This window comes from Myxine glutinosa, chromosome 4 (genome assembly GCF_964187855.1).
Source record: "Myxine glutinosa chromosome 4, kmMyxGlut1.1, whole genome shotgun sequence".
In the NCBI taxonomy this organism is placed as follows: domain Eukaryota; kingdom Metazoa; phylum Chordata; class Myxini; order Myxiniformes; family Myxinidae; genus Myxine; species Myxine glutinosa.
In genome coordinates, this window is record NC_136264.1 from 184,902,319 (window position 1) to 184,916,152 (window position 13,834).

Sequence of the window (13,834 nt, forward strand, 5' to 3'; positions counted from 1 at the left end):
AAATCAGATACAGGATCTTCCACTGATTGCTCATGTAGAGAGACTGCACGAATCATTTATCTTTTGTACATGTTGTGCAGAACGACGCTGGAGGTGAACGTGTACTGGTGAACAAGTGGACGACGTTTACCAAGACTCGTCTTGTATGCTCCGTACCTGGCCCAGACGGCATTGACACACACTTTGACGAGCTAGGTGAGTCTGGGTATTTTTGTTTTCACCAAGTTTAACAAGTCCCTGCCAAGTCTGAGGAATGTGTGCGGTCACTTTACAATCAGAGGTCGAGCCATTCGGTTTTAGAACTTTCAGTCGTACTGTTCATGGAATACAATTCTTATCAAGATGTGTTTTGGGGGTTTCGAGTTGTGTTTTCTGCTGAAAAAATACTCTGGCCTATTTGGAAACGATTGCATAGATGGGTCATGCGAATGTATTAGTCCTGAGTGAGAGTCTTTATCATGGGGCATACACTTCTTGGCATAACTCTTGTTGATCCAGTGACTTGATAACCTCTTCTTAGGTCATAAACAGTTCCTCTCCTCATGTCAAAGGGTCTTGCGACATGTCTAATGGAAGAACCTGCTTGAAGGTGTCCAACAATTTGATTTGTCTCATTTTCTGACAGACGTGGTATTGTAATTGGTTGTTAAAGAATGTCATCAGTGTGTTTTTCAATGAACCACCCACTGGTGTCTCGGAAAGAATGTCACAAATTTGCTCAGAATTCCTCGTGTCACCTCTGAAAACCTAAGGGTATATGAGTTGCACTTGCTGATTGATGATTGTGTGAGACAATTACATTATGTGGAAACTTGCAATGAGGAGTTCTACACGTCTCTCATGCCAAAAAGGCACTTTGATTGAATGCTGGAACTGTCCTTCAATGATTATATTGTCAATTCTACGTGTTCCATTTTTATGGCGAAGTTTATGTTTGTAGTTTATGTATATATTGTATATTTATATGTATATGTATATGTATATTTATATGTATATGTATATTTATATGTATATTTACATGTATATTTACATGTATATTTACATGTATATTTATATGTATATTTATAATGTATATTTACATGTATATTTACATGTATATTTACATATATATTTATATGTATATTTATATGTATATTTATATGTACTAGTACACCCGCAGACTCCGGGAGGGACAGGAAGGGTCATTCCTCTTTGGGGTATATAGATTACAGTCGATCTATGGTCGGGTCTCAAGAACATTGGGTGTGTGTTCATTTACCAAGTTTCTTGTGAAGAGATCGCCAAGTGGTTTAAGCATTCGAGCAAGCATTGCATTCGAAACCGTTAAGGAACGGCTGGCTTGACAATCGCTAGCTAGCTGCTTGGTAAAGGAGCACAACCCGAGCTTCTCCCTTTCAGTTTCGTATGAAACAGCAGGAGCGAGTTTCAAAAGTTCGCTACAAAAAATGCCACGGTAGTGGCAGAAAGGGCCATGATATTAACTCAACATTTGTGGGGTATATAGAGTATCATAGATCTTCGCTCAGTTCTGCAAGTAAACCTTACTTCATGGATGTCGGGATTCCTCCAAATTTCTTCATTTGGTGTTATAAACAGCATTAGCGACTGTTTAAAAAGCAAATCATACGTGTTTGTGGTTTATAATATTTTTACTTCCTGTAGAAGCTGTTATAACATGCAGTTATAACATGTTATAACAATGCAGAAAATAGGGCAAGATGGAGAAGATTGTCATGGGGCCCGCAAGGCTAACCCCCGCTCTAGCAGGGAAAATGGCCTTTAAAATGCATGTTGTTGTTTTGTTGTTGTAGAAGCTGTTGCTCACACGGAAACGCCATTATAACTCTAAGCTATTTATACACGTTATCACTGCAGGAAAAACGACTTGGGGAAGTGGGACATTATTAGTATTAATATTGTTTCGTAATAACATTAACAATATGCGATTATCATTAATTTTGTTATTCAAAGCGTCTTTGGAAAAACGCCACGATAAATCTTCTTATTTGGAAAAATGCCACGATAAAGCTAATTTTACATTGATATACACCTCAACACTTAACCCCATTGACGGCAATGGCGAGGAAACTCCGCTCGGGGGAGAAACCCCCCTTGGGGAGGGGGGCAAATTAATGCGCTACAACCTTCATTATGTAACCCTTGGTCATCCTGTCAGGTTTGGTTGAGATTGGATAAGTAAGGACGGAATGTATTGGCGTCAAAAAATCATCAGACAGACGGACAAACACAAATGGCGTATTTTAGTATGATATTTATATCTATATTTCTATTTATATGTATATGTATATTTACATGTATACTTATATGTATATGTATATGTATATGTATATTATATGTATATATACTAGCAAAAGTACCTGGCGTTGCTGGGTAACAATGAGTCGCTTCCTGACAGGAATATGAATGAGGGCAGGAGAGGATGGAGTAGGAGGGGAAAGGGGGGGAAGCAGGGGAAGGGGGGAGGGTGGGGAGGGGGAAGGAAGGGGGAGGGAGGAAATGGGAGGGGATGGGGAGGAGGAGAGGGGAAGGGGGGAGGAGAGGGGAAGGGGGGAGGGGAGGAGAGGGGAAGGGGGAGGAGAGGGGAAGGGGGGAGGAGAGGGGAAGGGGGGAGGAGAGGGGAAGGGGGGAGGGGGAATGGGTGCGGAGAGGAGGAGGGAAAGGAGGAGGGAGGGAAGAGGGGAGGGGACAGTGGGAAAGGGGGATAGGAGGGGTGGGGAAGGGAGGAAGGGAAACGGTGAGGAAAAGGGAAGGGAAGGGAGGGGGAAGGAAAGGGAATGGAGGGGGAGAAAGAGAAATGAGAGAGGAGAGAAGAAGGGAGGTTGGAGGGGGAAAGGGTGAGAGAGGAGGGGGGGGGTGCAGAGGGGTGGGGGAGTGAGGAGGAGCATGGAGAAGAGAGAGAGAGAAGGGAAGGAGGGTGGAGTGAGGAAGCCGGGGGAGGGGAGGGGGCTGTCCATATCGCACAAAAATGGTAGTCAATGAAAAAATGGGTACGTGAAAACTAAAAGGCAGCTCTGTCCACTGTAACGCCATGGCTTGCAAAAGCAGCCTGAATAGCATTCACGAATAGCTAGATATGGTAAATTTTGTCAGATTTCACTCCAGATTTGGACATTACTTAGTCTCCAGCATCCAATCCTCATATCCGAATCCAGATTTTGATTATATGCTTCAATGATGTAATGATATCATCGATCGTGTTTCCAAGGCAAGGCACGTTTGAGTAGCCTGAAACAAAATGGCGGCTTAAGAACCGAGTGAGGTGCAGTGGGCTGACCAATATTGTGGGCCGCCATATTGGTAAGCTACCACATTGGGTTTTTTTTCTTTCTTGTGAGCACTGCGTTAATCATCTTCAAAAAGGGTTTATAACACACCCAAGCACCCAGTTTTAATCCTTGCAATGTAAATAACTAAAAATAGGCAGCTCAGGAGACTTATTACATGGAAAGTAAATGCACACTGAGCCTTAATATATATATATATATATATATATGTATATATATATATATATATATATATATATATATATATATATACATACATATATATATATATATATATATATATATATATATATATATATATATATATATATATATATATATATATTTAGACACACACACACAAACACACAAACATTACTAGCAAGCCAATTGGTGGTCACACTTTTTGTTGTAGTTCTTTGTTGCTCTCATATTTTACATTTTAATATTCTAAGAAAATGGAGATAGTAAATAATTATTGTATTAACATGTAAAGGCATGGTCACCACCAATAAATAAAAAATCTCACAAATTTTATATATATATATATATATATTATTGGCATGCTGTTCACCACCATCTCAGGCCATGCCCCATCCACAACCATGTTATTTTTACCCCATTCACCTTCTCCAAGCCCACTTCTTTCTGGGTTTCCAATTTCCTTCCACATCTGTGATTGAGAGTTGGCGGCTGTATCCATAATTGTTCATCCCGTGTTCTCCCCTTGCTCTCATTCTTCTATTCTCCCTCTTTTTCCCCCTCTGTACTGCTGTTGAACCTCCCTCTCCCCACCCCTCTTCCCCCCCTAACATTTGCCACAAACTAAACGATAGGTTTGTTGTCCGTCTGTCTGCTCCACCTGTGGTTTTCGAGACTTTCCGCCATTACCTTTAACATATTAAACTGAAACTTGGTACATGGCTTTATTACAAGTTGCAGAGAAAGTTTGAGTTTCGGGGTGTTTCCCCAGTTTTTCAAAGAGTTATGCCATTTTTGAACTTAGAAAATATCATATTGTACATGGGTCAGTTTTCAGCTGCCCTGACTCCACCCCACTGCTTTTCACCCATTGGCTGGACAGCTGGCCTGACTCCACCCCAATTAAAATCATGCGCCACCATTCCATGAAGCAGCACATATGGGAAGGCCTCAGGCCATAGGCCTTTGGTGTTAGTCCATGGCCCAGTGCAATTGGAATGATCCCAGGTATATAACCACGATGTATTATATATGCTCATACGCATGTTTTTGCTTCATATATGTCAATCAAGTTATTTGTATTATTTTCGGCACCAAATGCAGCATTGTACATACACGGCTCAAATAAGGGGATGTATTTACACGATAAGGTGTGTACCCCAGTTGGGAATAGGTACACCGTATCCCTGCGCATCGTAAGAGGCGACTAAGGGTTGGTGCCAGGAAGGGCATCCGGCCATAAAAACATTGCCTCAAACAGGGAACCATGATTGTCATGGGGCCCGCAAGGCTAACCCCTGCTCTGGCAGGGAAAATGGCCTTAAAACGATCATTCATTCATTCATTTTTTCATTTACACGATAGGGGATGTGTGCTGTGTTTACTGCCTCTTGTTTATACTGTTCTTTACTTCAGAGGACAGAGGTTATGTTTTCACCCCTGTCTGTCTGTCTGTGAGATATCCTGCTCACAGACAGACAAACAGACAAAGGTATAATTCGGACGGAATTTGGTGGACAGGTTGTGTGTGTGACAAGGACAAGTTTATTTGATTTTGGTGAAAATCCAAACCCGGATCTGAATACGAGAATTTTTTTGAGTGATTCTTCACTTCACTATTGAGGGCTGGCCATAAACGATATATAGGATGATATTTCAGAGAGGTTTGGACGGATTATGACAAAACTAGGTGGATGAGGTGGTTAGACGACAAGAACAAGCCAATTCAATTTTGGTTTAGGTCCGAATCGAGATCCGGCCTTTCAGTGGGATTCAAAACGAAAACGTCATCAGTGGGATATAAAACGTAAACTGTCCAGCCTGGTGGAGGTATGCTCTCTACTGATCGAGTGCCGTTGTAGTTAAATATGTGGCAGCTGCGGAGGCATGATGATTTGGATGAGTGCAAAAATGGAAAAAGAAAAACTCCACATCGAAGAAAAGTGTGCCGGTAGTATCTTTAAAAAGTATCTGCTTCCATTATATTAGAAAATAATTTTTAACTTGAAAATATTTCTGGGTAGCCAACTTTTTTCTCTTTTTTTGTCTACCATCTGGAATCAGGACTTTAATGCCCCTCAAAGACATTGCACGGGATAAGCAACAAGAAGTTGGCCCTGACTAAAAACGTGTTGAGGGAGATCCAACCCGGTGCACTCTAATGATTGACCTTGTGCATTTTGATGGTCAAACAATAGACAAGCCTTGCTGGAAATTTCATCCTTTGAGAGTGAATGGAAAGCTTGTTTCAAATGGTGTCAACACAAGACTTGGTGTTGGTGCAATTGCTCCTCTGAGTTGGCTTGAAAGGATCTCCATTTTCATGAGATGAGGCAGAAATTCTCCAACCATGAGACTCGTGTCATTACATTTTCCTTTCTTTGGATTCAAATTTAGCAACAGGATAATAGTTTCCCATTATATGAGCTCAAGGTTGTGGAGGGGCGATCCAGATGAAATGATGCTGGTTCAGAAACTCCATTGAATATGCAGCAGCTTCTTGTGGATCATCAGAAACGATGCAATCAACGCTGAGATAAGTTGTCCATGGACTTGGTAATTGTTGCAAAACGAGGCTGTTTATAGTATATGAATGCTCATGTTTTTGGAGTCGGTTATTCTCCATATATGCTCTGGGTCTGCACTTTCGCCATGAGGGAAACATGTGAAATGAGGTCCTCCAATTTGTTAGAATCTATAAGAACTTCGACAAGAAATTAAGTCTCATCGGTGTTATTCACAAATGGCGTGCTGACGAGGATGGGAGTGTCGTTGAAGCTGAAGGGAAAGGTGTATGCTGCATGTGTGAGAAGTGTTATGATTTATGGGAGCGAGACATGGGTAATGAACGTAGAACAGCAACGAAGGTTGGAAAGGGTGGAAATGCGAATGGTTCGGTGGATGTGCGGAGTATCGTTGAGAGAGACGAAGACAAATGATGAATTGCGAAAGATGATGGGAATAGAGCCTGTGATGGATGCTGTGAAGAGAAACAGTTTGAGATGGTTTGGTCATGTGTTGAGGAAGGATGAAAGTGACTGGTTGAGAAGAGTGATGGAAATGAATGTAGAAGGAAGTAGAGGACGGGGAAGACCGAGAGAGACTTGGCTAAAGATGGTGGAAGAAGAAATGCGGGCAATGGGGTTAACAGGGGGAGATGCAGAAAATAGGGCAAAATGGAGAAGATTGTCATGGGGACCGCAAGGCTAACCCCCGCTCTAGCACGGAAAATGGCCTTAAAATGCATGTTTGTGTTGTTGGTGTTATTCACAAATGGAAAAGAAACATTTCCTACTTCGAGCATTCATTCAGTAAAGTGCTCCAAGTCTTCACCATGTATTATCCTCATGTTCTGAGTGAGGTGGAATTGCTAGAAGTGGACCCACAAAAATGAGCTTTTCATGCATCTCTGCACAATACTTGCTCGACTTCCATTGCGAACGACAAGAAGAATCTGCCAGAATGAAAGCTTCCCCTCAAAATGGATCTGGCAATCCCATCAGGTTTTCAATACCTGATCCACTGCATTGAGTGCATCTTTAGGAATCATTGGTGTCTCATCGCAAATGAGGCAGCTTTCTGCACCTTTTGGCAGCTTTCTTTGGCTAAAAGGGCAGGGAGGTTAGAAATGATAAATTCCTAGCCATAGCTGGAGATAATTGATTAGCTGAGAGGCAATTGGTTGTTCCATCCAATTATGAGCGAGAGAGATGATTGACATAAATTCCAGGTGGGTCATCATGTGGAAACTTTGTACATCTGTCTTCACAGGTCGGCTTGATTTAAGATGTCAAAGTACCGAGACGGAGAGGCTTAGAACTTTAATGTAGGCCCCAAATGATAGTGTATATAGTTAGTGGAAGATAAATGGGGAAGAAGAGAAGATAAAAAGCACCTGCCATAATTTGTCACTTGCCAAGCATCACATGGTCTTTGATCCATATTCATGGTTATCCTCATTGCTGCAAGCAAGGAAGCCATTATGATTGGGATTATCCAAAACAGCCGCTGCTGCCCTGTTTAAAATGGTCAAAAGTGCAATGTTGGAGGGTATAGGTGTAACATAATGCTAATATTAACGGAGGCCCCTACTCTTGACAGAGTGTTCAGGACAAGTCGAGAAACGTTTCAAGGCCAGAACTAATCCTGGACGCTCGCCAATCCAGCGACTGAAAGTGCAGGAATTCTGTAAATCGTTGGACACCTTGGGATATTTAACGTCAACCAACAACAGGTGCTGTCAGGCGGGTCTTAACATCCTTCTTCTTCAACTGATGATGGTGCTTCCTTAACATGCACCATAATTCCATTCGATATTGAAAGTATGAAGGATTTGTTTATTTAAAAAATAAACCGAAAGAGCTGAGCAAATCAACTTACAAAGGCACAGCATGTGTGTTTTTATTCACGATAAATCAACGACACACGTTTGGAACATGCTCCATAATGAACTGCAGCATGGATGCTTCGATCTATCAGTCATTTAATTTGTAAGCAGCGTATGGCTTTGTTTTCTTTAGAGCCACAATGAATTTGATTATATTTGTAAAATCCACAGGATAATAAATTGTTTTATTACATAGAAATGTTGGGAAATCCACACGGGTTTGGCTTTCATTTGAGTTCATTAATTCATCATTTGACTCTAACATTTTACACTAACTGGGTAAAGCATTCGTAGACAACTATGAGAGGAGACGCATGGCTACAAGTCGGAATTTCATTCCTTCAACCTCAGAAGTTTTTTTTTTTCTGTTATTAATTCTGAGTTATGTTAAAGTAAAATAAATTCTACACGAGATGATCCTTGTTTGGGAAAAAATGTAAACATAATCACAATTAATCAAAGAGCTTATCCAATACTGACTTTCAAAATGATGTATGAATGCCAATGAGGCCTCCTGCACATGCGCTGTGCGTGCGTATTCAGCGACTCGGTTCTGCTCGCCGGTTGGTAATGTTGGTAATAACAGCATCGGCTTTCCAATTGCAGAAATCCATTAAATAATTCACCAAGCCAGCCACGTTCACATGGGGTAATCCTGCAAGGTTAAGAGTCCACTCGTTGACTGATGATTGGAGACGTCTGGTGGAACTCGCTTGTCCACAGGTCTTGCACAGGCCGAATCGTCGGGAGATTTGCAGTACGAGATTCAAGATATAAATTTTTTGGATGAGTTGATCAGAAAGCTCTCCAAATATTTAGTTGTGCAAAAGCACAGTCCTTGCTCTCGGATACCTTTCCGATTATTTTCAGCTTATTTTAGAAGCTCCGTGAGCCATTTTAGGTAACAATCCTTATTTGGCACGCACGATATACGTTCACTGCCCCGATTACCGCTGTTGCTAGGGGTTTCTGTGCATGCGCCAAGTATTCTGGGGCATCATTTCAATGTCTCGCAAAGCCAAAGGCTTACTGATACGCGTTTGCTAAACATCGACTCTGTTGTTATTACCACCTCACATGCGTGAAAAGCGGGATTAAACCATTGTTAATGTCTGTCTGTCTGTCTGTCTGTCCATTTGATCCATTTATGATCATCAGTTAATGATCGAGGAACAACTTATTTCAATTGATTGTTAAATTTTGAACAGGAATTGGAATATGAACCTGCAGTTTAGCAGTACTTTGGCTCTGAATTCACCCCGATCGCGCATGCGAAGAAAGAAATGAGGTAGCATCTTTACTCTTGTGCCTGCCTGGCAGTCAAACAAAATTGATAGACCTGTGGAAAACCTGGGGAAAACGGTGGTAAACCTGGGGAAAACGGTGGTAAACCTGGGGAAAATGGTGGTAAACCTGGGGAAAATGGTGGAAAACCTGGGGAAAACGGTGGTAAAACGCGAAATTTATTTATATACCTTTAAACCTCTTTAAACCTTTATTTTAATTGAATTATATAATTGAACACAGTAGAAAACAAATCACCTTCCTAATACTTCCAATAACCTCAGTTTTGCAGTACTGTATTTTGACATGTTTTATAGGGTGGTGTATGCAATAGGAGCTGTCAAACGCAGCCCTTGGGAAGTGGGCGTGGCATGTGAGAGGGTGCAGTATCAGGATGAAGAAGAGGCTGCCGATATGGCTATGTACGATACCGATTGAAGCTGCGTTATATGATGATCAATAATGCCTCCCTCTCCTGAACTTTGACTCAACGTCATCTTATTAGTGGATATTGAAGTACATATGTACTTATTTATTTTTAATGATGTTTAAAATCATTATTTTATTAAAATTGAAGTATAGACTTGAACATTGTGTGGGGTATCATGTTCTTTAAACTCTCTAGTTTGTTGACGTGTAAGTATTGTACCTGTTCGGGCTGGCACATTGTTATAGCTTACGTCAATCTCAATCTTGTGCTTACTATACTATTTCTCCATTCTCAGTTGACGTGTTCGTGCTGTCGGAACGCGATGAAAAGAATCCAATCATCTACGGCTTGTTCAGCACAGTAAGGTAGGATTTGTAAATATTTGTGTGCAAGCATGTAATGTGATCTATTTGTTAATTTTTTTATGATCTGTATTGTTGTTGTTTTTAAATACATAAGATATTGTGATCCCGACCTTTGTGAGGTTTTCCTATGAACATGGCTCTTGAATGACTGCTTTGATAGATACTGTATGTCACAGAGTTATTAGCACCACTAGTAAGATTGCCCAACAATGTTACAACAGGTTTATCGCAATATGTTTTCTTCCTGACTTTTGCTTTGGAAGTGTAGATACACTGGTCAACAAAATTTTACAAGTTTAATGGTTCTAGTATATTTTGAGGTGATTCTAACCAACATGAACCTGTAGATTTCGATTATGACATCCAATTTTCACTAGCACATCCAGTTTTTGAGAACCAGTATACCATAGGAATATCAGCCACAGCCGAAATTCGTCTTGTACTCACTAATCAGGCCTTTGTAACGAGACTATCTGAGCTGGAAAGCCTTGCTTGGGATAGCTTTGTGGCTCTTGCTAAAAATTACCTTGGAAATTTTCGAGCACCAAATTATGAAGAGCTTGTGGACAAGATGTTGAAGAGTTACCAGGCGCTCGGTGCTCGAATGAATGTTACTCAAGATATATTTCTTCCATTCTCATCTGGACTTCTTTCCACAAAATCTTGGCGATGTCAGTGATGAACATGGACAAAGGTTTCACCAGGAAATTGCCATCATGGAGACTCGATATCAAGGCTGATTCAATCCAAACATGATGGGCGACTACGGTTGGAATTTACAGCGTGAAAGTGATTGCTCCTACAAACGCAAAAGTAAAGTTCAGAAGCACTTTTAATGTGATGTAAATAAAAACTTAAAGTTCATATTATTTTTTGTGATATCTTATAAAGTTCATGTTATTTTTGGAGATTTACATTTTTTTATGTGATGTAAATAAAAACTTAAAGTTCATATTATTTTTTGTGATATTTTATGAAGTTCATATTATTTTTGGAGATTTACATTTTTTTATGTGATGTAAATAAAAACTTAAAGTTCATATTATTTTTGTGACAATAAATAGACTTATTGAGACTTAAGCAAGAAATTTGGATGCTCTAAAGATTTTTTTCCACACTTATGATGAACTACTACGTCAAGGTTACGTGTTAGCGAAATTTTAAGGTCAGATTCGGATTCGTGGGCACCAAATTAGTTAGAAACAGTTGAAAATAAGTCAGAACCAATTTGACACCGATTATAATAATCGTTGGTCTGTTTGAAAGCACGAGAAAAGGATTTGATTTGTGAGTGTCACTCCTGGGGCACAAGAGTTGACAGATCTGTGGAATGAGTGTGCCGTTGATGTTAAGGCCTTGCAAGGTTTCAAGCTTCAAGATACAACCTTTGAGATCAAGTTGTGTGTTCAAATGTTCACAGTGGATCCCATATTTTCCCTATTCCTCAATTCATCAACAATGAGCATTCAATTACATTGACAAAACATGAAATAATGGTGTTTTGGGTGATCGGGCATCATTTGGCGTGGAAAAGGGCAGAGCTTCGATGGTGCCTGCGTTTGAAGAATGATCTTCTATTGGGAATGAAATCAATTGCATTCAAATATTTATATTCCGTATTCAGAATGGAAATTAATATACAAAGGGTCCGTGGGACCACACTGAGTGCAAGGAGTGGTCGCATGGTCTTGCACAAGGAAATGCCACCATTTGGCTCATCATTGCCGTGTTGCACTCTCGAGTTAATTTTTGCAACAGCTCTAAATAACAATCTTCTTGATGTTTCACGAAAGTCTAAGTCATCCAATCTTAAACGGGTGACCCAACTTGTTTATCATAATATTGATCTCTACATCCGCATCGGTGGGTCAGTCTCCCCCGCCCATCAGGATGTGTCTAGCCACGCCGGGTGCTCCTGCTTGTTCTTTTCCAGCACATAATTTTTAACGACTTTTTGGGAGTTTAGGTCTCCGAAAGGAAAGACAGTCGGCAGGGATTCTCAGCGGGACACGGCACATTCCTCAGAGAGAATAACTCAGGCCTTCATCTTGGATCCACGATCTTCACTTCTTAATCCACAGCATCCATCATGCCCTAAAACGGCTTTGTTGTAAAATGTGTTCAGCTCCGCCATGACCCTTACAAAATGAATGGAAAGAAAGCAATTGTAACATAATACGTTCAAAGCAAATCTCCATAATGCCCCATGAAACCAATCCAACGGGTGCCTTATTCGACCCTTCCCTATTTTCAGCCACGTGTTCCATGGCTTTGCCGTGTGCGTATACCGCATGGTGGACGTGCGTGATGCGTTTAGCGGGCCGTACGCCCAGCAGCATGCCGGCTATCGACACATGGGAGCATCACGTCAAGAAAAGGTCCCCTACCCACGCCCTGGATTTGTGAGTGAAAAGCAACACAAACTTTCCTCAACCATGTTCGATAACGTTAACATTACTGCATACGATGCCCAACACCCTTCACTCTGCCAATATTTTCGCTAAGATTATCTTGGATGCCGGTGTGCCAGTGTCCGAGCAGGATCACCAGTTGGCCAGGTGCCCACCTCCGTGGTACCCGATCTTACCCCGATGCCGTCTTGCACTTTGCCCGTGTGCATCCGCTCATGGCACGTGCTGTTTTACCATCTCACGGTGCCCCCGTCTGGCACAGCGCCGGGCCTCCAGAATGTCGCTTCACAAGCTTTACCGTGGACCTCGTGGAAGCTGCGGATGGAGTCTATGACGTCATCTTCCTTGGAACAGGTCAGTAGGGGCTGCGTGTTCATACATGGGTGATAAAAACAATTGTAAGGGTATTCATCTTTAACACAAATCAAATGTCACGTGACTGATCACATGATCTGATATCAATAATGTTAAATTTAGAAACATAAAGGGTGTCCATATGTCTTTCTCCCACCTGTTAGCAAATAACAATCTCTTGTTCATGACGTTTGTTTGTGTTGTGAATAACTAAATACTGTAAGTGTGTGTGTGTCTGTCTGTCTGTCTGTCTGTCTGTCTGTGCGTGCATGCTTGTGTATTATTTTAAATATATGTATATATGGTAAAAGATTGGGGTGGTTGGGATTATACATTTTTAAAGAAAGAAGGCGCTTCCAACCAGAAAGTAAAAAAACAAAAACTCGATCTACTCCACTAATTTGAGCAAATAATCAAGAGCAGACCCGGTCTCAGGCGACGTTTCAGCCGCTTCACAGCAGGCTTCCTCAGGCCTCTAGACCACGAGCCCCGGCACGGTTTTTATTCACCATGTGGCCGCTTTCGGTCACGTGCCGGTGCTCGAGGTCAGATGGAGGAGTTTATTTATTTATTTTTGCAAACCTCAAGCAAATCAAAGCACATCATTGATGGGCTGCTCTGCTCTTTTTTTTGTTATTACTTACACGTGATCTGGTGTTGCAAGAGTGTGCATGAGAGTGTGTGCGTGCTTCTTCTTGTTTTTGTTGTTGTTGTTGTTGTGTGTCCGGGGCACGGACATGGGTGCTTTCATGTCTGGGTTGGATGTGATGAGGTGTGAGTTGTGTGATTAATTGGAGTTTCCGTTGGGTGTTGTGCACACGTGAGTATGGTGTTTGGGATTGAGTGTTGTTGTTGTTTGTTGCTCACCTTATTCAGCTGTTTGTACCATCCAGTTGTCGCCATTTGTATGAGACGTGCGTATTGTGTGGGTATGTCATCTGTCTCCCCAGTTAGACCACCCTCCCGGCTCTTCGCATGCCATGCTTCTAGTATCATTCTGTGTCGTTTGTTGGACGTCGTGTCGAGGACACGGGTCCCATCAAAGTCAAATTTGTGGCCAGATTGCAGTCAATGACGTGCTATGGCTGACGTGTCACCTTTCCCAGCCGAACTGCTCT

At 41.5% G+C, this 13,834-nt stretch overlaps 1 protein-coding gene across 1 annotated transcript in view; it reads left to right on the plus strand.

The window, feature by feature from the left end:
* The window catches only part of LOC137425561 (semaphorin-3G), a 73,076-nt gene that overhangs the window by 35,097 nt on the left and 24,145 nt on the right, over window positions 1-13,834 (plus strand). The window contains exons 9-12 of the mRNA XM_068114114.2: window positions 81-195; window positions 9,882-9,951; window positions 12,206-12,353; window positions 12,482-12,716. Of these exons, the coding sequence (XP_067970215.1) occupies window positions 81-195; window positions 9,882-9,951; window positions 12,206-12,353; window positions 12,482-12,716 (568 nt within the window). The remainder of the gene's footprint in view (window positions 1-80; window positions 196-9,881; window positions 9,952-12,205; window positions 12,354-12,481; window positions 12,717-13,834) is intronic.